The sequence below is a fragment of the Ictalurus furcatus genome, unplaced genomic scaffold, assembly GCF_023375685.1.
Source record: "Ictalurus furcatus strain D&B unplaced genomic scaffold, Billie_1.0 scf5, whole genome shotgun sequence".
In the NCBI taxonomy this organism is placed as follows: domain Eukaryota; kingdom Metazoa; phylum Chordata; class Actinopteri; order Siluriformes; family Ictaluridae; genus Ictalurus; species Ictalurus furcatus.
Window position 1 is genome coordinate 658,541 of NW_026521054.1, and position 26,222 is coordinate 684,762.

Consider the following 26,222-nt stretch of genomic DNA (forward strand, 5'->3'; position numbering starts at 1 on the left):
GTACTTTGTCACTGCCACGCTGTAATAAAGTTATTCTTCTTTGAGATCTTCGACATCCACTTATTTTTTTTCGTACAGAATGCATCACTAGGAAGTTAAGGTAAGACTCATTCGCTATACCCTGCACGAAATGGACGGAAAATTTAGAAATTCTCCCACATCACAATGCGTTTTGCCACATTATCCAATCGTTGCAAAAGAACACAATAGGCCAATTCATTTTAAATACTTTTTGGGTTTAACAAATATATATTTTAAACGAGTTTCTTAACACCAACCTATTTGCTATTTCAATGGAGTGTGTGACAATAGTCAGGAGGTCAATAACATTTAACAGCGTCTACTGGTAAAGTATATCGTAGATGGACATAACCCCGCTAGCCTTTCTATTTGGCAGTGGAACATTGGATGGCAAACATGAAACGCTAGTCCTTTTAATAAACACGGAACACTTCTAAATGATAATGTTTCAAAAACTTAAATTTATCCTATACGTCCTTCATCCAACACCAAATGTCAAGGCACCAAGCCAACTTCTCTTCCTCATCTTACTAGGCTCATCAATGGGAATTTAGTTGACTTCCCATAAACTGAGATGCAGTTGGCGACTGAAGGCGATGACTGCACGTGCAGGAGAAGAACAAAGGAATAGCCAAAAGTCCTTTTCAGGACTGGGACAAGTGTCATGCTTGTACATGTAATGACCAATCATGTGATCAGTGAAGAACTTTCTTTAGCCCTCTATATGTTGTGTGAAATTGTTTAAACTCCTCGGCACCCAACTGGTGAAGGAACTTGAAATCCACGTTCTCTGCTTCCACACTTTCTGCCTTTCCAACATACTGATGGCATATTTCGGAGAAATACACTGCATAATACTTCTTGGGTGTGAATGTCTTGTCCTCTTGAATCTTGTCCTGAAGCAACAAAAGTAAGAAATTCCAGAGTTCGTTCAGTATCAAATTGGGCAAATGCTTCCTATTTTTTCTTCAGCTGCAATCACATGTTCCTCAAGTCTGCAGAAGTTCAGTACCATCATTTTTGGTGGTGCCCCTGAATAAATTTTGTGAATCTGCATCAAATGACCAACAAAGCAATACTAACGTGACTGGAATTTGTACTTTTTGGGTTTCTCTCGATTAAGCAGAATACGGATATAAATTTCCCCAAAGAGGAAATTTGTTTCTACCATGGGTGCATAAAAAACAAACAACAACACCATAATAAATGGTTAATAAATAATTATAATGGTCAGAAGATAGAAGTGGAAGCCTTTATTTGTCAATTATACATTACAGCACAGTGAAATTCTCTTCTTCGCATATCCCAGCTTGTTAGGAAGTTGGGGTCAGAGTACAGGGTCAGCCATGATTCGGTGACCCTGGAGCAGAGAGGGTTAAGGGCCTTGCTCAAGCCCTCAACAGTGGCAGCACTGGGGCTTGAACCATTGACCTTCTGAGTCATACAAAGCATTAACCGTTGAGCCACCACTGCCCACCATGTATTATTTTTATGTCAAAATAATACAATAAACAGTGATAACGCTGATCAGCTCTGTTTGTGTAAAATACCCAAAACCTACCTCTGTTTTAGGCGGCGTTGTGTGTTGTGCTGATGGAGCATGGCTGCCCTCCTGTGGCCAAACTCGGGAACGGCAATTTCCCAGAAGCGGTATTCTGTAATTTAGCTTTTAATAATGGTGTTTATATGTTTGTAGTATTTAGCCAAGAGTGGGGTAAGAAATATTAGATTATATTAATATTAATATCTCTCTCCTTTTCCCCCTTTATGATAATAATTGACAAAACACATATTTCATTCAGGGGGCACGGTGGAAAGTGCTTAGCACGTTCACTTCACACATACAGGACTGTTGGTTTGATTCTCGCCTGCATGTTCTCCGCATGCTTTGTTTCCTCCACGTACTCCGGTTTTCTCCCCGGTCCAAAGGCATGTGTTGTAGGCTGGTTGGCATCTCTGTATTGTCCATAGTGTGAAATTGTGACCCTTTGAATATTTTCAAAAAAATTTGTGCACCCTACACAAACACTGATGCTAGACAGCGTTAAACCTGGTTTATACTCGACATGTCTGGCAAAAATGAAGTCATCGCTGAGTGGGCGGTCGAGCGCGTTGAGTGTGTGAGGCCTCATTTCTCGAGGCGGTTTGTACGGCATTTTTTGTAACTTGCCACGCCAAACCGCTTCAGGAAATGAATGACTTGGAGGCGACTCTTGCCAGAAGGTACGATTGTACAGGTATCTCTATGATCCATCCATGCGGGACCATAGAGAGAGCCCGATGGCACAAAATTCATTGAAAGGTTTTTAAAATAGTGATTTGGATTTGCTTTGTACATACTGCTGAGATGATAAAGCCAAAGCTGAAAGTTTTACTTTGTTTATTAGAGTCTGTGGCCTCTGTGTATCAGACAAATCTGAAATCCAGCCTGAGAGAGAAGTTTAAAAGAATTAATGAAGGAATCTCACAGCATGGAAGCTCAGCACTTCTGAATGAGATCTACACAGAGCTCTACATCACAGAGGGTTGGAGTGGAGACGTCAATAATGAACATGAGGTGAGACAGATTGAGACAGCGTCCAGGAGACCAGCAACACAGGAGACACCCATCAAATGTAATGATCTCTTTAAAGACAAGTCCATCAGAAGAGTGCTGACTAAAGGAGTTGCTGGAATTGGAAAAACAGTCTCTGTGCAGAAGTTCATTCTGGACTGGGCTGAAGGAAAAGCAAATCAGGACGTCACCTTGTTTCCACTTCCCTTTAGAGAGCTGAATCTGATGAAGCAGGAACATCTCAGTCTTATGGATCTTCTTCATCACTTTTTCCTTGAAATGAGAAAACTACAATTAATAGACTCCTACAAAGTGGTGTTGATCTTTGATGGTCTGGATGAGTGTCCACTTCCTCTAAATTTCCAGAAGAATGAGAGATTGTGTGATGTGAAAGAGTCAGCCTCAGTGGATGTGCTGCTGACGAACCTCATCAAGGGGAATCTGCTTCCCTCTGCTCTCCTCTGGATAACCTCTCGACCAGGAGCAGCCAATCATATCCCTCCTGAGTGTGTAGACCAGGTCACAGAGGTACGAGGGTTCAGTGATCCTCAGAAAGAGGAGTACTTCAGGAAGAGGATCAGTGATCAGAGCCTGGCCAATAAAATCACCTCACACATGAAGTCTTCAAGAAGCCTCTACATCATGTGCCACATCCCAGTATTCTGCTGGATCTCAGCCACTGTTCTAGAGAGAATGTTGGGTGAAACAGAGAGTGGAGAGATCCCCAAGACTCTGACTCAAATGTTCACACACTTCCTGATCTTTCAGATCAAACACAAGGACCAAAAGTACCATCAGAAATGTGACCCTGATCCTCAGCAGACCAGAGAGAGTATCCTGGCACTGGGAAAACTGGCTTTCCAACAGCTGGAGAAAGGAAACCTGATCTTCTATGAGGAAGACCTGAGAGAGTGTGGCATTGATGTCAGAGAAGTGTCAGTGTACTCAGGAGTGTGTACCCAAATCTTCAGAGAGGAGTTTGGGCTTCACCTGGGGAAGGTGTTCAGCTTTGTACATCTGAGTGTTCAGGAGTTTCTGGCTGCTTTATACACATTTCTCTCCTTCATCAGCAGAAATGTAACAGAACAACAAACCACTGATCTGTCCGATCTTTTCACCAAGTCAGACATGTCTGATCTCCTCATGAGTGCAGTGAACAAGGCCTTACAGAGTGAGAATGGACACCTGGACCTGTTCCTCCGCTTCCTTCTGGGTCTCTCACTGGAGTCCAGTCAGACTCTCTTACGAGGCTTAATGCCACAGACAGGAAGCAGCTCTCACAGCAAACAGGAAACAGTCGAGTACATCAAGGAGAAGATCAGGGAGAATCCATCTCCAGAGAAATCCATCAATCTGTTCCACTGTCTGAATGAACTGAATGATCATTCTCTAGTGCAGGAAGTACAGACTTACCTGAACATAGGAGGCTACAGTTGTCTCAGTGGAACCAGACTCTCTCCTGCTCAGTGGTCAGCTCTGGTGTTTGTGTTACTGAACTCAGATCAGGAGCTGGATGTGTTTGATTTGACTAAATATGACCCATCAGAGGAAGGTCTTCTGAAGCTGCTGCCAGTGGTCAAAGCCTCCAGAAGAGCTGAGTGAGTATTTTTATTTATAAATGTATTACTGCATGGTTTATTATTTTAATGTAACACTGAACTGCACTGTTTGGATTAATGCTGGTTAATAATTACTCTAATCATCTTTAAACAAACCTCTGGTACTGTTACAGAAGAGTTTCACTTTTTACACCAACACGTTACGTCTGCACTGAGGGCGGGGCCATGTGGACAAAACCTTCCATCACCATTTATTACCTTTTCTCTAAAACTGATGAAGAAATGATCTCTACAGAATAACTGCATGTATTCATCACTGCTTTTTGATCATTTTGTGATCTAAACACCAGTGAAAGGCACTTTTTCTTTTCTCCTTCTATTTGAAAGTGACATTGAACAGAACTTCACAAACGAGAAGAAGAAAAACAGAACACTGTCACCATGGGAACAATATGAATACAACATGTGACATTGGTGATATAGAGGATATAGGAAAATATCTATCAATAGACATGACTGATTATTCTATTTTCTGGTCCTATGATGTGTATCAGCGTATCAGACCGCCCAATCTGCACTGAGGGGCACATGTGAGGGTGTCGTGGAAAACAATCTTTCCAACCTAAGTTAAACACTTCAGAGACAGAGGGTTTGTAGATGCCAAAGGTCATCAAACTTTATTGAAACAACAAAGTGAGACAGTCTGCAGAAAGTCTGGATTATACACACACACAGATGTCTTTATATACTTTTCGGAAGCAGTAAAATTATCCCTAGGCGGGGCATTAACCTCTTCTTTCTAAAAACAAACCAATCTCCATCACCTTAATGAATTATTCATATCTATATGATACCTTACATTTGTGGTGCATGCGTTGTCAGTTGGATTTTCTTAAAGGTTTTATTGGAATAAAGTCATTTTTTGCAGCGCATGCGCCTTGCGTTGAATTTTCTGAAAGGTTTCATCAGGACAGGATTTTTTATGGAAGTATAATAGTGCCAAATGTCCTGGCATGTTGAATTACATAACCTGAATAAAAACTTATCGCAATAACAATACTTGAATTTTTCTGCCCAGCAATTTGACACAAATCGGAAAAAAAACACCGCAATATCTTGAATTAGTTTCCTCTGCAATTCATCCTCACAAATTCAAGCTGCAAAAATTCAGGCCTTCAAATTCGGGTCTTCAAATTCAGGTCTTCACATCCGGGTCTCACAGGAAGAGCAGTGGATTGCCGATAGTGTAATATCTTATGGAATTGCCGATAGTGTAATATCTTATGGAACTGCCGATAGTGTAATATCTTATGGAATTGCCGATTGCCACGAGTTCCCCTTTATGCAGCGCGCTGTGGAGCATGTGAGCGTGTGTGCACAAGCACATGCTTTCCCCTGGTGGACAATCGTGACATTTCGACACGTGCATTTGTTTATGCTTCTGTCATGTCTCCTCCCCGTTCTGTCATTGGTTGTAGTCTCACGTATGTCTGAATCGTCCTCAGCCGTCAGCCATTACGAGGCTGATTATCTCCGCATATATACCGCGCGCCTCGCAGCAAACGATGCGGAATGTTGAATGAGTTATAGTCGATTAGTTTAGAGTACTTACGATAGATAACCACAGTCACAGTCCATAGTTTCATGTTTCCTGTTTAGATTCATAGTCTTAGTTCATGTCTTGTTTCATGTGTAGTCTCGTTTGTTAAGTTCACACTGGTTTCTCCGCTACCAGTCCCTCGCTGCTGTTTCTGTTTCATGTTTGGTATTTCGACCCTGTATCCCGAGACCACGACGTTGATTCCTGCCTTGCCTCGTTTATGCCTGTTTGGCGATCGCCTGAACCTTGCATGTTACTGGATTCCGTTTTTGGATCACGTTTTGGATTTGTCTGCCTGTCTCTCTGTAAATAAAACTGTTGCTCAACCTGCACTTGCATCCTACCTTATCTCCGTTGCGTCACGAAACGTGACAGAACATTCCGCCAATCATGGATGCAGCACGAGAACGCAGAACCCGGAGGTCCACGCCAATCATCCCCGCCTTGGATTCTATGCAGCTCTCGCAATGGACTTTCATGGACCTTCCTGATCGGTATGATGGCTTCTTTGGTTATCCGGACTATTTCTTGATAGACTGCCAGAGTTACTTCTCAAGCCTGTTTGACCCGAAGCCAAGGGAGAGACAATGGATTAAGTTCATGATGTCCCGATTTTTTGGCCCAGCTCGCAAGTGGGCACAGCGAGTAGCAGCCATGAGACCCCGAGTACTGGAGGACAGTAGGCAGTTTTCGGACCTGTTTCTGAGGGAGTTTGGAGAACCAGGGCAGAGCTACAACTTGGATGAGCTGTTGAAGGGAGTTAATGTGGCGAACAGTGCTGATCTTCCATTCCACATGCATTATGAGCGGATGAGTCACCAAGTTGATGTTAACACGGACAACCAAGTCCCTGAGGTCCTAGTCCAAGTCAAGTCTCAAGCTTCTGAAGTCCAAGTCAAGTCTCAAGCTTCTGAAGTCCAAGTCAAGTCTCAAGCTTCTGAAGTCCAAGTCAAGTCTCAAGCTTCTGAAATCCAAGTCCAGTCTCAAGTCCCTGAGGTCCAAGACCAAGTCAAATCTCAAGTCCCTGAGGTCCAAGTCAAGTCTCAAGTTCCTGATGTCACACCCAAGTCTACTGATACGGCCGACCAAGTTCAGCCCACGCCCAAGTCTACCAACCCGGTCGCCCAAATTCAGCCCACGCCCAAGTCTACCGACCCGGTCGCCCAAGTTCAGCCCGCGCCTATGTCTACCGACCCGGTCGCCCAAGTTCTGCCAAAGCCCAAGTCTGCCGACACACACAGCCAAGTTCTGTTCACGCCCGATTCTGCCGACACGCACAGCCAAGTTCTGCGCACGCCCGAGTCTGCCGACACGCAAAGCCAATTTCTGCTCACGCCCGAGTCTACCGACATGGCCACCCAAGCTCCGCCCATGCCCAAGGTTCACCTGGTGACCTCAGAGCCTCAGCCTCCCTGTTCAGCTGTGGACGTCGCTCAGCCTCCCTGTTCAGCTGTGGACGTCGCTCAGCCTTCCTGTTCAGCTGTGGACATTGCTCAGTCCTTCTGTTCAGCTGAGGTCGTCGCTCAGTCTTCCTGTTCGGCTGTGGATGTCGCTCAGCCTTCCTGCTCCATGGCGAACCTCGTTCCCCCCTCCTGCTTCGAGGAGACCCACGTTCCTCTTCCTGGCCGCATGGAGACCCACGCTCCTCCCCCCTCCTGCTTCGAGGAGACCCACGCTCCTCTCCCTGGCCTCACGGAGACCCACGCTCCTCTCCCTGGCCTCACGGAGACCCTCGCTCTGCCTCTATGCTCCGCCGAGGACTTCGCTCAGCCTGTCTGCCCGGCTGTGGTCATCGCTCTGCCTTCATGCTCCGCCGAGGATGTCGCTCCGCCTTCATGCTCCGCCGAGGACGTCGCTCCGCTTTCATGCTCCGCCGAGGACGGAGCTCGGCCTGTCTGCCCGGCTGTGGTCGTTGCTCTGCCTACCTGTTCAGCTGAGGACGTCGCTCTGCTTCCCTGCTCTGCCATGTACGTCGCTCTGCCTTGTTATTTCGCCAAGAACGCTGTGCGGTCTCCAGGCTCTGCTTGGGACATTATGCCCAGGGGGCCGGGGCCGCCAATGGAGATGGATGTTTCGTGGCACTCCGGGAGGAGTGCCCTTGGGGGGGCTTCTGTCACGAATTCCCCTTTATGCAGCACGCTGTGGACCATGTGAGTGCGCGTGCACGAGCAGGTGCGCGAGCACCTGCTTTACCCTTGTGGACAATCGTGACATTTCTACCCATGCATTTGTTTATGTTTCTGTTATGTCTCCTCCCCGTTCTGTCATTGGTTGTAGTCTCACGTGTGTCTGAATCGTCCTCAGCCGTCAGCCATTACGAGGCTGATTATCTCCGCATATATACCGCGCGCCTCCCAGCACACAACGCAGAATGTTGAATGAGTTATAGTCGATTAGTTTAGAGTCCTTACGATAGATAACCAGTCACAGTCCATAGTTTCATGTTTCCTGTTTAGATTCATAGTCTTAGTTCATGTCCTGTTTCATGTGTAGTCTCGTTTGTTAAGTTCACACTGGTTTCTCCGCTACCAGTCCCTCGCTGCTGTTTCTGTTTCATGTTTGGTATTTCGACCCTGTATCCCGAGACCACGACGTTGATTCCTGCCTTGCCTCGTTTATGCCTGTTTGCCGATCGCCTGAACCTTGCAAGTTACTCGATTCCGTTTTTGGATCACGTTTTGGATTTGTCTGCCTGTCTCTCTGTAAATAAAACTGTTGTTCAATCTGCACTTGCATCCTACCTTATCTCCATTGTGTCACAATTCGAGGTTGAGCCAGAAGCAGGTGCAGATAATAACATTTATTGAAACAACGTACTAAGAAACAAAGACACTAAGACAACTTGACGAAACACTGTGGCATGAAACAAAACACTGAAACATAAACTAGCAAGATCAAGAAACATGGAACACAGCGGTCTAAGACAACGAAAGACAAGCACATAGTGCAGACCAGGACTATATATACACATGAGTGCTCATTAACCAAAATGTGAATCAGGTGCAGGTGGTCATGTGACAACTAGAGCAGTGCAGTGGCTGATGGGAAGTGGAGTCCAGAGTTTCTTGATACGTGACAGAACCCTCCCCCAAGGGCGCTACTCCCGGAGCGCCCAAAATTATACGTCCTCCATCGGGTGGTCCTGGCCCCCTGGAAAACATGTCCCCAGCAAAACCAGGAGGCCGGGCGGCTTCCACAACGGCACAGGGAGGCTGAGATACTTCCTCAGCTGAACATGAAAGTGGGGCGACGTCCTCGGCAGAGCATGAAAACGGGGCGACGTCCTCGGCAGAGCATGAACGCAGGGCGACGTCCCCCACGGGACAGGAGAGGGGAGCGATGTTCTCCATGAGACTCAAGGAGGGAGCGAGGTTCTCCGCGAGGCCAGGAAGAGGAACGAGGTTCTCCGCGAGGCCAGGAAGAGGAGCGAGGTTCTCCGCGAGGCCAGGAAGAGGAGCGAGGTTCTCCGCGAGGCCAGGAAGAGGAGCGAGGTTCTCCGCGAGGCCCAAGGGAGGAACGATGCTCTCCGCAGAGCATGAGGGGGGAACGATGTCCTCCGTGGAGCAGGAAGGGGGAGCGACATACTGAGAGAAGCAAAGAAAAGGAGCGACGTCTTTAGCGGAACATGGAGGCAGAGTGACATCCTCAGTGAAGCAGGATGGCAGAGAGACGACCTCAGCCGAGCAGGAAGGCCGAGCGACGACCTCAGCCGAGCAGGAAGGCCGAGCGACGACCTCAGCCGAGCAGGAAGGCCGAGCGACGACCTCAGCCGGGCAGGAAGGCCGAGCGACGACCTCAGCCGGGCAGGAAGGCCGAGCGACGACCTCAGCCGAGCAGGAAGGCAGAGCGACGACCTCAGCCGAGCAGGAAGGCAGAGCGACGACCTCAGCCGAGCAGGAAGGCAGAGCGGCGTCCACAGCCGAACAGGAAGGCTGAGCGACGTCCTCAGCCGAACAGGAAGGCTGAGCGACGTCCTCGGCAGGGCATGAAAGCGGAGCGACGTCCTCGGCGGGGCATGAAAGCGGAGCGACGTCCTCGGCGGGGCATGAAAGCGGAGCGACGTCCTCGGCCGAGCAGGAAGGCAGAGCGACGTCCTCGGCCGAGCAGGAAGGCAGAGCGACGTCCTCGGCCGAGCAGGAAGGCAGAGCGACGTCCTCGGCGGAGCAGGAAGGCAGAGCGACGTCCTCGGCGGAGCAGGAAGGCAGAGCGACGTCCTCGGCGGAGCAGGAAGGCAGAGCGACGACCTCGGCCGGGCAGGAAGGCAGAGCGACGACCTCGGCCGAGCAGGAAGGCAGAGCGACGTCCTCAGCTGAACAGGCGGACTGAGCGACGTACTCAGCAGAGTGGGCAGGCTGAACGAGAGCCATAATAGGGGAGGGAGGGTGGGAGATGGTATTAGCCCTGACCACAAACTCCCCCTTGTACCTGGACTCCTCCTCCTGTTGGCGTGGCATGGCGTAGTCCTTCATGAACATAGGCGGTAAGTTGAAGCCCAGGTAATTCCTGGCGACCTGCTGCTTTCGTAGCGCAGCTTGGTAATCTTCCGACTGTTGGCGTAACGTGGCAAAGTACTCCACTAACATTGGTGGCATCCTGACGCCCCAGTTATCCATCCTGGCGATCTGCTGCTTCTGATTGTAGGTCTTTCGTTCTGTCACAATTCGAGGTTGAGCCAGAAGCAGGTGCAGATAATAACATTTATTGAAACAACGTACTAAGAAACAAAGACACTAAGACAACTTGACGAAACACTGTGGCATGAAACAAAACACTGAAACATAAACTAGCAAGATCAAGAAACATGGAACACAGCGGTCTAAGACAACGAAAGACAAGCACATAGTGCAGACCAGGACTATATATACACGAGTGCTCATTAACCAAAACGTGAATCAGGTGCAGGTGGTCATGTGACAACTAGAGCAGTGCAGTGGCTGATGGGAAGTGGAGTCCAGAGTTTCTTGATACGTGACACGTTGCGTCACGAAACGTGACACCGATAGTGTAATATCTTATGGAATTGCCGATAGTGTAATATCTTATGGAATTGCCGATAGTGTAATATCTTATGGAATTGCCGATAGTGTAATATCTTATGGAATGCCGATAGTGTAATATCTTATGGAATGCCGATAGTGTAATATCTTATGGAATGCCGATAGTGTAATATCTTATGGAATTGCCGATAGTGTAATATCTTATGGAATTGCCGATAGTGTAATATCTTATGGAATTGCCAATAGTGTAATATCTTATGGAATGCCGATAGTGTAATATCTTATGGAATTGCCGATAGTGTAATATCTTCATCTTCTGTTTCATTATCGGTATGGAAGTACAATCCACACCACAACCACCAACGCGGTGAGCCGGTTCTGAGCAGTGTGTAATAATACTATCGGCAATCCACTGCTCTTCCTGTGAGACCCAGATGTGAAGACCGGAATTTGAAGGCCTGAATTTTTGCAGCCTGAATTTGTGAGGATGAATTGCAGACGAAACTAATTCAAGCACTGATATTGTGGTGTTTTTTTATCCGATTTGTGTCAAATTGCTGGGCAGAAAAATTCAAGTATTGTTATTGCGATAAGTTTTTATTCAGGTTATGTAATTCAACATGCCAGGACATTTGGCACTATTATACTTCCATAATTTTTACCCTGTCCCAAATTTCCCCCTTATACCTTAATGATCTTCTGGCTTTAGTCCCAGCCTGGTACACTTCATCCTGGAAGTCTGATCTGTTATTGTGACACTGGTATTGAAGCTTAAAGGGCTTTGATTGGAAACACAGTTCTGGTGAATGTCTAATTGCTCATTTATTGCCAGAGTAAAGCTGCTTTAGACAAAACACACGGTTCTTCCAACTCCGTTTACACAGGACATACAGAGATGCAGAAAAACACCTGATGTTCAGTAACACATAGACGTCTTCTAGCTCACTACACACTTACAATAGAACTTGATTAAAACTCTTCTGTGCTTTTTCACTTTCACACCGACCTTGTTTGGTTTGGACCGATCAGACTTTCTCTTTAGATTGGATCTGGTGTGGGATTAGTTTACAGGATGAAAGAGGATTGTCCTCGAGGACGGATTTCCAGTTAGCAAAAACATCATAATAATCCCTCTGTGCAGATCAAGGGATACGTCCTGTTTATAACTTTAATCCATAACAAAAAATGTGTGAATATTTACCATAAACAAACAAACAAACAAATAAATAATGCATGCACTGTGGGAGACGGATTTCCAGTTAGCAAACTAACTCGTCAACTTACTCCACACACACACACACACACTCTCTCACACACACTCTGTCTCTCTCACACACACACACTCACACACACACAGACTTTTTTACATGTACTTCCCTTAAAAATGGTTTCCATTATTCAAACAAAAACCCTTCTGTTTTCATTTCAATAATAATAATAATAATAATAATAGTAATAATAATAATAATAATAGTAATAATAATAATAATGCTGATGTGGTGTCCTGTCCTCTGATTTGTGTGTGTGAGAGAAACACACTCACATTTCTGTTACATGGTAAAGAGTAAGTGTATTATGGCTGTGTGTGTGTTTGAGATCAGTGTTCTGATATTTCATCATTTCTCTTCCAGGCTGTGGAGATGTGATCTGACAGAGGAAAGCTGTAGAGTTCTGTCCTCAGTTCTCAGATCAGACTCCTCCAGACTGAGAGAACTGAACCTGAGTTACAATAACCTGCAGGATTCAGGAGTGAAGCTGCTCTCTGCTGGACTGGAGAATCCACACTGTACACTGGAGATACTGACGTACACACACACACACACACTGTACACTGGAGATACTGGGGTACACACACACACACACACACACACACACACACTGTACACTGGAGATACTGAGTTGGAGTTTCATGTAAATCAGGGCGGGGTTTAGCGTCACCATTGGTCCAATACAGCTCCTCCTCTAGCCAATCAATCGAAGAGGGGAGTTGACGTCACTCCACTGTGATTCATGGCTATTGTGTTCATAGACACACATAGACTCCGCATTGGCCGCTGGATCGTAGGTCAACGTCGCCGCCATATTGATCCGAGCAACAGTAATAAGTCTCAGCTTATATTATAGTTTATATTATAAACTAAACTGCCGCTAATCAAGATTTTCATCTATACTGCCGTTTTTCTGCAAACCGACTTTTATGACAAGCTCATCGTTTCGGCTGAGCGACTGATATGTTGTGAATCTTACTGTAGTTAGTTGTGTAGTTAACTTTACACATTAAAGAGTTCCTGTGGAAATGCTCCTACACACACTTTATGAATAAATTCATTCGTATCCAGTGTGATAAATGAGACCCAGTGTTTTATATGAGGAAAACATTCAAGTGTGTATTTTATATGGTGTGGATTCACATTGTTCCTGATGTTCAGCTTTGTTTTTGTGTGTGTGTCTGTGTGTGTCTGTGTGTGTCTGTGTGTGTGTGTGTGTCTGTGTGTGTGTAAGTTATTAGATTAAGATCCAGAGAACAATGAACTCCAACAGTTTTAGTGTCTCTGTGAAACTCAGCTTTGTGTTAATGCTGAAATATCTACATCACTTCTCACATCAGAACAAAGTACATGTACTTCTACAGCGTGTAGATCAGTGTACATTACACACACATTTACTTTAATAACATGACAATACTAGTTTATTGTTTATACACAGGCTGTTCATTTTATATTTTTATCCTGACATTAGAACCTTGTGTTCAGGTAAACACTTTATTTCCCACCTGATGGAAACTCCTCATTTCACAATCAGATAAATAAATCTAACACTTCATCATTTCTCTTCCAGTCTGTGTGAGTGTGATCTGACAGAGGAAAGCTGTAGAGTTCTGTCCTCAGTTCTCAGATCAAACTCCTCCAGACTGAGAGAACTGGACCTGAGGGACAATAACCTGCAGGATTCAGGAGTGAAGCTGCTCTCTGCTGGACTGGAGAATCCACACTGTACACTGGAGATACTGAGGTACACACACACACACACACACACACACACACACACACACACACTGTACACTGGAGATACTGAGGTACACACACACACACACACACACACACACTATACACTGTACAGTGGAGACACTGAGGGACACACACACACACACACACACACACACACACACACTGTATATTGGAGATACTCAGGTTCACACACACACACACACTCACACTCACACACACACTGTACACTGGAGATACTGAAGTACACACGCACACACTCACACACACACACACACACACGCACTGTACACTGGAGACACTGAGGTACAGTGAGGGAAAAAAGTATTTGATCCCCTGCTGATTTTGTACGTTTGCCCACTGACAAAGAAATGATCATTCTATAATTTTAATGGTAGATTTATTTGAACAGTGAGAGACAGAATAACAACAAGAAAATCCAGAAAATCTCATGTCAAAAATGTTATAAATTGATTTGCATTTTAATGAGGGAAATATGTATTTGACCCCCTCTCAATCAGAAAGATTTCTGGCTCCCAGGTGTCTTTTATACAGGTAACGAGCTGAGATTAGGAGCACACTCTTAAAGGGAGTGCTCCTAATCTCAGCTTGTTACCTGTATAAAAGACACCTGTCCACAGAAGCAATCAATCAATCAGATTCCAAACTCTCCTGAGCAGTTGAGTTATTACACCGAACTAATCTTCTCCAGATTAAATTATTTCTGACAGTTTTACAGCTAGATTTGATCCAGTTTAAACATAAAAGCTGGTTATTTTGTCTGTGTTTGAGGAATTAAAACTCCGTTCTGTTTTTAAACCCGAGGTAAGTTAAACGGAAGCTGTGTGGCCGAATCCCAAATTGATGTCATTTCCGGTTTAAGTGCACTACATTAGGGATGAAATAATGACGGTCTACACCCTATGTAGTGCACTATTTAACTCATGAGGAGAGATTTGTTATTCTGTTTTAGCGGCACTATTTAAGTATAACCTTTATCCTAAAATCCATTGTTTGCTCCCTGCTTATAGCAACTATTTTGCTTGTATCTTTCTCATTTGTAAGTCGCTTTGGATAAAAGCGTCTGCTAAGTGAATAAATGTAATGTAAATGTAAAGTAAAATAAACAACAGTGAGTGTAAAGTGGCTAAGTCATTTAGCAGCTAAAATAACTTTATATTTCTGTAATGTTTTTAATGTAAAACTGAGGTAAAGTTGGGTTTATATTGGACGCTCACTTCACATTCGAGCTTCTCTCTTCTATTTCTCAAGAAATAAACAAAAAGGACAAAATGTGTGTGTAGCTGGCGAAGTCACTTTGTAAAGAAATACTATGCGCATGCGCACGTAAGCATTCACGTCAACATGTCCGCCATATTGATGAGGGAAAGACCGCGCTGTAAACAAATACAAGTAAACGGAGGAGCTGTGGTTTTTCTGGATAATAATTTACCGGAGATGATAACGGCATCGTTTTCAAAAACTTGTCCTTTGAAACCCGTTTTCCAAAGTTTTCAGGCCCCGAAACGCCATCGTCATGGAAACGAACAGCCAAACCGCGTCAAAAGTTTTCGGTTTTTATTTGAAAACGTTGTGGTGTAAACGGCCCCTTAACAACTACAGCAAAATGCTGCTTTTATTGCTGAAGCCTTTCTGTAAACAAATAGAAATGAAATAGAATTTTTATGATTCACACTATATTACACTCCATTCTTCTTCTCAAACACAACTCTATTTTGAAAATATTCAAGATGATTTTTTTTGTTAAAAAAATCAATTTCATGATGCAGCTTATTATTAGAGCTGCAACTAACGATTATTTTCACAATCGATTAATTCGTCGATTATTTTTTTCGATTAATCTGATGGGGGCGGGGCAAACTTTCAGTGCCTTTTTTTGTTTATTTAAAATAAAATCCACAAACTGAGTGTTACAAATATAAATTCAGACTAAAACTTTACGCAAATGTTTGTCCAAAACAGAAAAGAACCCAATACATACATACACACACACACACATATATATATATATATAAAATTAATTTAGGACTGTAGTTTAATTCGGTGCTTTTTGTGCATCCATAAAAAAATAATGCATAAGTACTTATATAATATAAATGTAAACTAACTATATAAGATAAATATATATAAACATTTATAAATAGTTAGATAGATAGCATTATTTTTTATGGATGCACAAAAAGCACAGAATTAAACTCCAGTCCTAAATGAATAATAAAAACTCACTTTCACTGCACCTTGTGGTTTCTGTATCTCGGTGTCTTTAGACATTATTTTACTTTTGATCATAATATTTGAAGTAGACATTACAGATCTTACTCGCGCTACACTCTGTATCAGCGCGTCTACACCGCGCGTGACCAGCAACGCGGCCTCATTACTAACACTTTATTTTCAGTGCTTTTTGAACTGTCTCTCAGCCCTAAATAGTTCCGCGGTATTTGTGTGGAATTGGGATGAACGTCTAGTTAAAGGGTTGATGTCTCGCTGGCGCAGTGATTTGTTCTTTAGGAGTGTTTTTCTCTTGAACAGCGCTCCGTGTGGAGACTTGAGGTAGTTCTGTAGTCACAGGTGCACAAATCAGTCACACAGCTCCAGCTCCACCTGCGCCTCTCGCAGGGAAACGGGTTCTGTGCACTGGCTCCGTCCCAAATCACCTTGTATGGAATCTCTATCTCTAGTGCACTAGGTGCGGTAGAGACTCCATTCGTTCAGACCGTGTGTAGTGTACCTAGATACGCAGTCGTGCAGGATTTGGGCACAGGCCACGCTAATGAAACATCATCCATTTCAAGTCAAGTTGCTATTGTTAAACTTTTCATTAAAACCTGTATGGAAACGTTGCTGTTCAGTTGTTCTATAAGTGCAATTTCAACCAAATACTGTGGAGTGTAAAAGTTTGTACCCCCTTTTGGTTTCTTTTGGATGGAAGGGTGTTAAATGTCCTAAACACTACAAAATTTGACTGTAAGTAGAAGTTAATTTTATTATCAGACTCGGATATCCATGTTAATATTTTTAATACGGATCATTAGTGTTAAATGACTTGATGATTTTGTGGTCAGTAAACCGTTTTTGTGTTGATTTTGATGTATGTTTTGGATCACTGTCCTGCTGGAAGATCCAACCACGGCCCATTTTAATCTTTCTGGCAGAGGCAGTCAGGTTTTTATTTAATATCTGTTGATATTTGGTAGAGTCCATGATGCCATGTATCCTAACGAAATGTCCAGGTCCTCTGGCAGAAAAACAGTCCCAAAACATTAAAGATCCACCACCATATTTAACCGTGGGCATGAGGTACTTTTCCATATGGCTACCTATCTGTGTGCTTCAAAACCGCCTCTGGTGTTTATTACCAAAAAGCTCTACTTTGGTTTCATCTGACCATAGAACCTGATCCCATTTGAAGTTCCAGTAGTGTCTGGCAAACTGAAGACACCTGAGTGTGTTTTTGGATGAGAGTAGAGGCTTTTTTCTTGAAACCCTTCCAAACAGCTTGTGGTGATGTAGGTGACTTCGGATTGTAGTTTTGGAGACTTTCTGACCCCAAGACACAACTAACTTCTGCAGTTCTCCAGCTGTGATCCTTGGAGATGTTTTGTCCACTCGAACCGTCCTCTTCAGTGTGTTGAGACGATATAGACACATGTCCAATTCCAGGTTGATTCATAACATTTCCAGTTGACTGGAACTTCTTAATTATTGCCCTGATGATGAAAATGAGCATTTTCAATGCTTGTGCTATTTTCTTATAGACACTTCCCATTTTGTGAAGCTCAATAACCTTTTGCTGCACATCACAGCTACAGTGGTGCTTGAAAGTTTGTGAACCCTTTAGAGTTTTCTATATTTCTACATAAATATACACAAGATTTTCAGACAAGTCCTAAAACTACACAAAGAGAACCCATTTAAACAAACATGACACATATTATACTTGGTCATTTATTTATTGCAGAAAATAATCCAATATTCCAATCTGGGAGTGGCAAAAGTATGTGAACCTTTTGCCTTCAGTATCTTGTCTGACCCCCTTGTGCAGCAATAACTGCAACTAATCATTTCCAGTAACTGTTGATTAGTCCTGCACATGGGCTTGGACATCAATTTTGGCCATTCCAAACCAATAACTTTATTGTTCTTTAACCATTCTTTGTTTTGGGCCATTGTCTTATTGCATGCCCCACTTTCTCTTGAGATTCAGTTCAGTTCCTGGGTTCATTCTTGCCCTGCGTTTGGGGAACTCACCACTACATGAATTATAATCTTTCAGATAGCTTGGAGATTTAGTACGTGTAGACCTTCTCAACTCAGGGTTTTCCATCCCAAGGAAAGTTTCTGACACAGCCACTTCAGAAGTTCCTCCCAGTTTTTGTTTGTGACTTTCCTCAGAGAATGAAGAACCTGAGTCTTTTGTAGAATGCGCTGGAATGTCAACATCTGGCTGTGAAGTGTCTAACAACTCTGGTGCTATTGATGTTGCATTGTGCTTGTCTCTCACCTGATCAGTATGTCAGTGCACTACTTGCCCACTTCCCAATGCTACTGTGCACCATACAGGACCAGTCTTTTTCTGAACTGTTCCTGGAATCCAAGTAGGTCCAGAGCTGAAGTTCCTAGTATACACTGGGTCACCCACCACGAGATATCTTTCCTTTGCATGTTGGTCATGGTACCATTTTTGTCTCAATTGTTTGTGTCTCAATGAGACCCTGTGTAGACCAGTTTCCTTCCACACAGCAGTTTAGCGGCTGATTTGCCAGTGGTCGACTGTGGCGTCGTTCGGTAACTGAACAGCACTCTGGCTAGCTTTTTCAATGGACTCTCGGCACTCTCTTTCATCAGGGTTTTGAGTGTTGAATGGCCCTTTCAGCCAGACCACTGGAAGATGCATGGTAGGGTGCTGTGCTTGTGTTTGATTCCGTTTCTTTCCATAAACTCTTGGAATTCAGCACTGGTAAAAAACAAAAAAACTGCTATGGTCTGACACCACTACTTCTGGTATCCTGTGTTGGCTAAAGGTTTGTCTTAAGCACTGAATGGTAACTGTGGATGTAGACTTGATTAACAGATAAGCCTCTGTCCATTTTGAGAATGCCTCTACCACGATCAAGAACATTCTACCCATCCACGGTGCACCGTAATCAATGTGAATCCTTCTCCACGGTTGCTCTGGCAACTCCCACGCGTGCAGTGGCGCGTTTGCCAGAGCGTTTCTGTTTTCCTGACAGACTGCACACGATTTGACCAGTGCTTCCACCTCTGCATCCAAGTGTGGCAATCACATATAGCTACGCACCAGGCCTTTCATCCTGGTAATTCCCGGATGGGTTTCGTGTAGATGTCTTAGAAGAGTCGCACGCCGCGGATGTGGAATCACTACGCGAGTCCCCCATAACACAAAGCCTCCCTGTATGCAGAGTTCATCCTATTTCCTTACATATTAGGGATGTCACGATACCAAAAATCTAGTCGTTGGTACCGATACCACCAAAAGTACACGATGCTCAGTACCATGGTGTGGTTTTTATTTTAAAAAAAGAGAGAGAATTTTAAAAAATTATAAAATTAAAAACTCCTGGAGGACATCCTCCTCTGGCTGATACTGGCAGAGAGAGAGAGGGATATTTTAGTTCAAACACTCTGACCATGACTAATAAGTGCTAAGGTGCACTCCTAAACGCACACACACCCCTTATACTCTGAATGCAAGCATTAGTTTAAATTCACTGATATGGTGGCAGGATAAAAAGATTTATTAAAAGCATGAACATGTGTATAATTATTAGTGACATGAGGCTACATTTAGCTGACAGGACACGGGCTGAATGGAGATGCATGGTGGTCAATTAGGAGGTAGTTTATAACATTGCAATGCGTTAGCGTTTAACAAATAACTGGATATCGCTAACATTACATGGAGCATAACGTTAGCTGATTTCACGGCTACAATGCCAGCTGTCTCAAACATAATATAGGACCTGTCTTTCGACTGTAATCCTATGGCATTAATTTTGTAACCTAAAAATACCTCTACTTCTCCCATGAACTCACACTTGCTCCTTCTTTGCCTCAGTCCACTCTTTTCTATCCTACTCAGTACCTCATCCAAGTTCTGCAGATGTTCATTAGCCCCTGAGACTAAAATGCCATCCAGATAAACTGTGACGCGTGTGATGTCTTGCAGAATCCCTTCTATTGTGCGCTGGAAGATCGCTGGACTTGAAGCAACTCCAAATGGTGGCCTGTTGTAAGTACATAATCCCTTGTGCATGTTGATTGTAACATACTTATTGGAGTTTTTGTGCAGCATTATCTTCTGATGCGCATGGGTCATGTCCAGTTTGGAGAATTTTTCCTCCTGCCGACTGAGCAAATAATTCTTCTACCTTGGGAATTGGATACTGCTCCACACTAGAGCTGGATTTACTGCGAATTTATAATCCCTACAAATTGGGGTAGAACCATCAGTTTTCTGACTGGAACAATGGGAGCTGCCCACTCTGCAAACTGTATTGGTTCAATGATCTTGTCTTCCACCAGCCTCTGGAGTTCTCTCTCCAGCAGTGGACCCAACTCTTCTTTGAACACCTCGGATTGTCTCTCCAATACGTTAGCCAATTTATGACCTGGTACATTTGCTACTGTATTTACCAGCTGAGGCAACAAATGATTTCCGTAGCCCCCCCCCCCCCCCCCCACATCTTTCAATGTTGAATCTTTGATGTTTGAATGTTGATCTTTACTGATGATCACTCCACAGCCTGCGTTAACTTCAAATACCACCTCCATGCTATTCACTTCAATGGTTTGTGTGATAGGAACAGCCCTAGGTAAGTCAAACTAAACAGAACCCTTACCTTCACTACAATGAGAGAGAGGCCTTTAGTTGCATAGATGTTACCCTGGCTCCTTTATGACCTTACAAACTACTACTTGTCTTGCTCTTGGAGTGATCTTTGTTGGTTGATATCTTCTGGGGAGGGTAATGATGGTCTTGAATTTCCTCCATTTGTGCACACTCTGTCTGTGATCAAATATTATCATTCTGTCTCGTTTGTTTAACTGGGATCTCTTGGTCTACTTTTAGGACTTGTGTAAAAATCTGATGTTTTAAGTCATCTTTATTCATATATATATATATATATATATATATATATATATAATTCTGAAGGGTTCATAAACCTTCACGTACCACTGAATATATCTTGGCTTCACTTATTGTTCTGAATGAGTAAGAGAATTTGGTTTATGCGTTACCTATCCCTGTGAAACAGGAAGTCATGGTTGAACAATGTCCTGTTCCTAGTTTCCCAAGTGTACAAAAAAGTAAAATATCAAGAGGAATATACTTCAAATACATTTTTCATGGGTTCATGGGGTGCCAATAATTGTTGTACACCTATTTAACAAATATTTTTTTATAAACTTGTGGTGTTTGCAATTGTTTGTCCATGAGAGCAGAGTATTTTTGTGAATTTTTTTTGAACAAAAGGTTTTCTTCTTTGCTCATATTTACCAAGGGTGCCAATATTAGTGGAGGACACTGTACATGTCACTCTCAAGTGGAAACCTCATATGACACACTGTTACTTTTCAGGATATAAAAACCTGTCAGCACTGTTACAGTTGGTATTGTGGCTGTATATAAGGTCAAACACATCATCATATTAACATTTTACCAAAATGAAGCTCGTGTAAGCGCATGTTTATTCCTTACATAAATTAAACGCAAAGCATGTAGGGGTTCTACATGCATATAGTATTTGCACAATCAATAACCTATTAGAGTAATACATTGTGGTATATAAACTGAATTTTGTGTTTGATGTGTCTGCAGTGTCCAAAGCCCAGGCTGACCCCCCCACCCCTTCAACCTTTGCGGCAGTGCTGGCAGCACTATTTCCCAAAGACAACCTCTGGATATGACGCTGAGCACGTGCACTCAACTTCTTTGGTCGACCATGGCGAGGCCTGTTCTGAGTGGAACCTGTCCTGTTAAACCACTGTATGGTCTTGGCCACCGTGCTGCAGCTCGTTGTCAGGGTCTTGGTAATCTTCTTAAAGCCTAGGCCATCTTTATGTAGAGCAACAATTCTTTTTTTCAGATCCTCAGAGAGTTCTTTGCCATGAGGTGCCATGTTGAACTTCCATTGACCAGTATGAGGGAGTGTGAGAGCGATGACACCAAATTTAACACACCTGCTCCCCATTCACACCTGAGACCTTGTAACACTAACAAGTCACATGACACCAGGGAGGGAAAATGGCTAATTGGGCCCAATTTGGACATTTTCACTTAGGGGTGTACTCACTTTTGTTGCCAGCGGTTTAGACATTAATGTCTGTGTGTTGAGTTATTTTGAGGGGACAGCAAATTTACACTGTTACACAAGCTGACTACTTTACATTGTAGCAAAGTGTCATTTCTTCAGTGTTGTCACATGAAAAGATATCATCAAATATTTACAAAAATGTGAGGGGTGTTCTCACTTTTTGTGAAATACTGTACATCTTTTTATTTACTTTAATATTTATCCATAGTGTGTGTGTGTGTGTATTTATATATTATTATATATATATAAATTAGTATATATATGTTTATTTCATTAGAAAAAGTGCAGTACATTTTCATGGTATGGTCAGTACTGTTTATTTTTGTAATAAAGTGAACTTAATTTTTCCACTTAGTGTTATATTTTCATTCAGTAGTAATCGGTTATTAGTAGGTGCTACCCGACTTGGTTATCGGCGTCTGTAAGATCCACTATCGGTCAGCCTTTAAAATAGATTAATGTGTATGACATGTTCTTCTTTAATTAATAAAGAAATGCACTTGTTGACAACTTGCTGTGGTATAAGGGGAATAAAACACTTCAGAATGTGCAGTTCTACCTTGGGGTGGTAACAGTCACGCCACTTCATTGGATCGTTGACTGTTTTCCTATAACCGCATGGTTATTCCTTACATAAATTAAACACAAAGCATGTAGGGGTTCTACATGCATGTAATATTTGCACAATCAATAACCTATTAGAGTAATACATTGTGGTATATAAACTGAATTTTGTGTTTGATGTGTCTGCAGTGTCCAAAGCCCGTGGTGGTGGCAGTGCATGGCGTGTGTGTGGAAGCAGGTCTGTTGGGAGTGTTAAGTACCATCTCATACACTCAGCAAACAATGTGGATGGAACTTTCCAGAGTTGTGGTGTCACTTTTCCTACAAAGCTTTAACCATCAGAGAGTTATCTTTTACTGGGGCTTTTAGCTGCAGGAGACTGAATTACTAACAGTTTTTTTTTGTGGATCTGATTTCTTCTTTCGCAGGAGTGGATCTAATCACAGTCTGTGATATTCGTCTGTGCACACAGGATGCCTGGTTTCAGGTGAAGGTATGAGGAACATTAACTTGCCATACATTGCTTGCTTACATGTTTACACCAAGATCTGTAAACAAGTTATTTTTGTTCATATGGTCATATATAGAGATAGTAAGTGATGAGAAGATAAGAATGGGCTGATTGTTCTGACTCGTACAAGCCCCTATGAAAGAGTTGACCACAAGGGGGCGCACACTGAACAATTATTTACATTTGCAGTTTGTTGAAGATTAAATAAACCACAGTGAGCATCAGATGTCTGGTTTTAATACAAAGTGGACTATTTTATGATATTACCATCTTGTCATTTATCAAAGAAGAGCTACAAAACCTGAAATTTGTTCATTTTTAGACAGAAAAATTCTGCAGTGTAGCTGTTCTAGTGGGCTTTCACACTGGAAGTTTAGTCCAAAACAGAGCAGTTTGCATGAAAAGTTGGTAATGTGACCGTCGTAATGTGGACTGGGAAGTGCACTGCGGTACCGAACCCGAGACTACCTGTAGAAGGTGGTCCGAGTTCGGTTACACTGGAACTGTGAATGTGAATTGTCCCATGAATGTGAACGCAACTTGTATCCGGGTCCGCACTTGTTCAGGAAGTAGAGTAACCTGTGCTGAAGGCCTGTTGTGGTGATGACGTGTCATGACATGTTTTGGCCCAAATCTGCAGTAACTTTGAAAAAGTGGAAGCTCCTCTGAATATTGTGGAGTTTCTTGATTTCGCGTTAATTTCTGTGATCACAAAATGGTGAAATTCTGGACTGACGATGGAAGATATGGAATGATAACAGAAGAATGTGACTTTGGGTTGTACCGTGTATTTTTTTCATGTAGCTTCATTATTTAGTATAAATGAAGGCAAGTGTGTGTTCTGTTCTTCATCTCTGCAGTCGTGTGTTGCCTGATAGTCAATGATTGCTGGAGCTCTGGAAATAGCAGGTGAGATTGCAGGCCGGAGTCCCGTCGCTGTCCAGGGAACCAAAATCAACCTCCTCTACTCCTGAGACCACAGTGTGACTGAGAGCCTAGACTACATGGTAAGAATCTGCTTAAGACATGAATAGCATTTTTAGCCTCAAGGTAGACCCATGCACACACAGTATGGCCACAAACACAAAGTAGAGCGGTCGAAATCTGAGATTGCTCCTCTGTGTCTCCAGGCTACTTGGAACATGAACATGTTGCAGACACAGGATCCTATGAAGTCAGCGCAGGCAGCCCTGGAAAAGAAGAGTCCGAAAGACGTGCCCTTCTCCAAGCTTTAAAGGAGAAGATCCAGGGCTGTTGAAGCTGCGGTGGAACTGAGACTTCATCATCCACATATCTTTAGTTCTTCTTGTTAAGTCTGAGTTTCTTTTTAGTCTTTTTATTTTTAGACTGGTCAAAAGACTGATTAGTGGAAGTGAAATGATGGATGAACTTTTAATTACTTGCTTTATTATTTGCAGGTGCTTTGTACAGTAAGACAGGGTAACTAATACTCAAAAGCTTGTTTTGTGTGTTAACATGTACAGTAGATGTACATATTTTTTCTGGTCCTGTGTGACTGTAGAATGTAGTGCAGTTAACACAGTAAATTTCCTTGGATGCTCACTTTTAACTCGAGGAGGTCACAGTTTGCCCAGACATCTTTTTTTAAATCCGTCAATCCGTCACCCACACGTCATTCTGGGGGACGAAGAGGAGGAAGCTGGACAGATACATTTATTTATTTATTTATTTATTTATTTATTTATCATTGCTGTGTTTCCTCAATCCAGTGCAGAAAGAAGAAAAACACAACTGATTTAAAATAAAAATATAGAACATAATCTAATGTAAGGTTCTGATCCGGTTTGCTTTCAGCAGGAAAGCTGTCCTCTTTCCTGTTGCTCTTTCTCTTCTATTAGTCCATTTGTCCAGTCTGAATCGGTTTGATTCGTTTCAAGACGATTTGGAGTCGAATAATTTTCTAGTGAGAGTCCACACTTCCAAACGAACTAGACTGAGATGAGTATTTGATTCTCACTAGAAAGTGATTCGACTCTGAATCAACTCGAAATGAATCAGTCAAACTGATTCAGACTCTATAAAAGGATTATGAGATGTGATTAGGATATATATTCCAATGTTTTGCTTTACAATTCCACTGTGTGTGTGTGCGCGCACGTGTGTTTTTCAGGAGAACGAGAAACTCGGACACAAGAGTACATCCTGACCATTGGTACTGTGTACACATCAACATACACGCATGTCTTCATGTTGGACATCTCAGGAGCTTTCACACACAGTGCTAGGAATATCCCGGGACAGAGAAACGCACCTCCTAAGTGAGCGAGTTTAGCGTCAACCGGTGAAATTTGCTGTAGCGTGAACACTTCGCCTCTGTGAGCTTCACTCTCCGTCAGGTTCACTGTAATTAGACATAAAATGTACATAATGTTTATTTTTCATACATTTAGGATTTAATGTTTTTCTTTACTCTTTGAGGAACAGAAATGATCTTTTGAGGCAGTTTCATCACTACCTGCTCCGTTTGATTAAAACATAACGACCGGTTTCAAAAAGTCACAATGTCTTCAGTTCATGTGATTTTACTGTTGAATTTAAACAGGAAATGTGAAATATTTTTTCCTTTGTTTCCTCTACTGTCTTTTTGCTGTGATCTTGAACACAGTTGTAATTTTATTATTATTTTTTAAATAAATAAATGATCATTCTATTCTTTCTCACTTTCCTTGTCCTAATTGTCCTGTATCTGTTAAATCCGTTTCATCTGTGGTCTTTCTGTCTGTATGAACACTTGTAGAAATGACATGTAGTCTATATTTTTAAATATTTTTATTCATGATTTTGAATTTAAATAAAGATATTCTTTAATTCTGTATTTTGTCATTTAATCATCATTAGAAATCAGAAGATCAGATTAAAGCCACGGCTTCTTTACCTGCCGAAGCTGTAAAACTTTCAATAAACCAATCAATAGATCAGCTGAATAAATGTAGATTTTTATTTACTGATTAGATGTATTGATGGTGTTGATAGATTATTTGAAGATTTTTATTGATCGTGGACAGAATCATTCAGATAATTTTTTTTTTT

The 26,222-nt window shown here is 42.8% G+C and overlaps 1 protein-coding gene across 15 annotated transcripts; it reads left to right on the top strand.

The window, feature by feature from the left end:
- The first annotated feature begins 2,353 nt into the window (after positions 1–2,353).
- Positions 2,354–26,005, top strand: LOC128604896 (NLR family CARD domain-containing protein 3-like). 15 transcript variants are annotated; one of them, XM_053620001.1, is made up of 9 exons: positions 2,354–4,173; positions 12,363–12,536; positions 13,570–13,743; positions 19,948–20,010; positions 21,601–21,812; positions 22,850–22,898; positions 23,089–23,153; positions 24,050–24,178; positions 24,302–26,005. In XM_053620001.1, the coding sequence occupies exons 1-5, from the start codon at positions 2,369–2,371 to the stop codon at positions 21,617–21,619; spliced, it is 2,235 nt and encodes a 744-aa protein (XP_053475976.1). In that variant the 5' UTR covers positions 2,354–2,368; the 3' UTR covers positions 21,620–21,812; positions 22,850–22,898; positions 23,089–23,153; positions 24,050–24,178; positions 24,302–26,005. The 15 variants fall into 15 exon arrangements, with proteins under 15 accessions (XP_053475976.1, XP_053475975.1, XP_053475972.1 ...); XM_053620000.1 differs by lacking the exon at positions 23,089–23,153 and having other exon boundaries at positions 24,032–24,178; XM_053619997.1 differs by lacking the exon at positions 21,601–21,812 and having other exon boundaries at positions 24,032–24,178.
- The last annotated feature ends 217 nt before the right edge of the window (positions 26,006–26,222 follow it).